The sequence below is a fragment of the Carlito syrichta genome, unplaced genomic scaffold, assembly GCF_000164805.1.
Source record: "Carlito syrichta isolate Samal-C Ts95f unplaced genomic scaffold, Tarsius_syrichta-2.0.1 Scaffold169180, whole genome shotgun sequence".
NCBI classification, from domain to species: Eukaryota; Metazoa; Chordata; class Mammalia; order Primates; family Tarsiidae; genus Carlito; species Carlito syrichta.
Window position 1 is genome coordinate 3,406 of NW_007113276.1, and position 856 is coordinate 4,261.

The following is an 856-nucleotide window of genomic DNA, read 5'->3' on the forward strand; positions in this document are numbered from 1 at the left end:
TGCTGGGGCTGATCCTGAACCTGCCGTCGCCCGTGTCGCTGGGGCTGCTGTCCCTCCCACTGCGCCGGCGGCACTGGGTGGCCCTGCGCCAGGTGGACGGCATCTACTACAACCTGGACTCCAAGCTGCGGGCACCCGAGGCCCTGGGGGACGAGGACGGTGTCAGGTGAGCGAGCAGGGCAGGCCTGCGGCCGGGGCCCCCGGGAGGGGCCCGGTCTGGCCGGGCCTCAGTCTCCCCGCTCCCCCCAGGGCCTTCCTGGCAGCTGCGCTGGCGCAGGGCCTGTGCGAGGTGCTGCTGGTTGTGACCAAGGACGTGGAGGAGCGGGGCTGCTGGCTGCAGACGGGCTGACTTGGCGCCCAGGCCTCGTGTGGCGCCACGCTCCAAGTGCCAGGAGGGGGGCCTGTGCCCGGCCCAGCCCTCTCACCCTGCCCCCTCCCCTCAACCTCCCACGCCGCTGCTGCCTCAATAAATCTGCTGATTTGCTCTGGCTTGGCCGCGTCTTGACCGTCCCTCTGATGCGCCCTCCCTCCGGTGGACGGAACCCAGGACCCACCCCTATCCCGCCACCTGTTGTGGGGAGAGCAGGACAGAGGGGCATGACCTGGTGGGCATGATCTGGCGGGTTCTGGGGGCAGGGGCCGCTTCTCGATTCCGCCCCGCTGATAGTGGGCTGGAGGACATGGCCTGGCGATGTCCCGTCGCAGTCTCTGTCACAGTCCCTGTGGCTGTTGGTTACTCGGCCACGGGGACCGACTACCCTTGAGATGACTGTCCTGGTCGCAGGTGGCCCAGTGTCAGCACAAGGTCCCCATGGTGGAGGAGACCAGCGCTGACGGCACCCGGGCGGGAGCTGGA

General features: G+C 69.4%; 1 protein-coding gene across 1 annotated transcript in view; it reads left to right on the top strand.

Annotated features, from left to right (window-relative positions):
- JOSD2 (Josephin domain containing 2) overlaps nt 1–490 on the top strand; it is a 3,889-nt gene extending 3,399 nt beyond the window's left edge. Inside the window, exons 3-4 of the mRNA XM_021709205.1 lie at nt 7–166; nt 250–490. Coding sequence (XP_021564880.1) covers nt 7–166; nt 250–349 — 260 coding nt within the window. The 3' untranslated portion in view covers nt 350–490. The remainder of the gene's footprint in view (nt 1–6; nt 167–249) is intronic.
- Nucleotides 491–856: the final 366 nt, after the last annotated feature.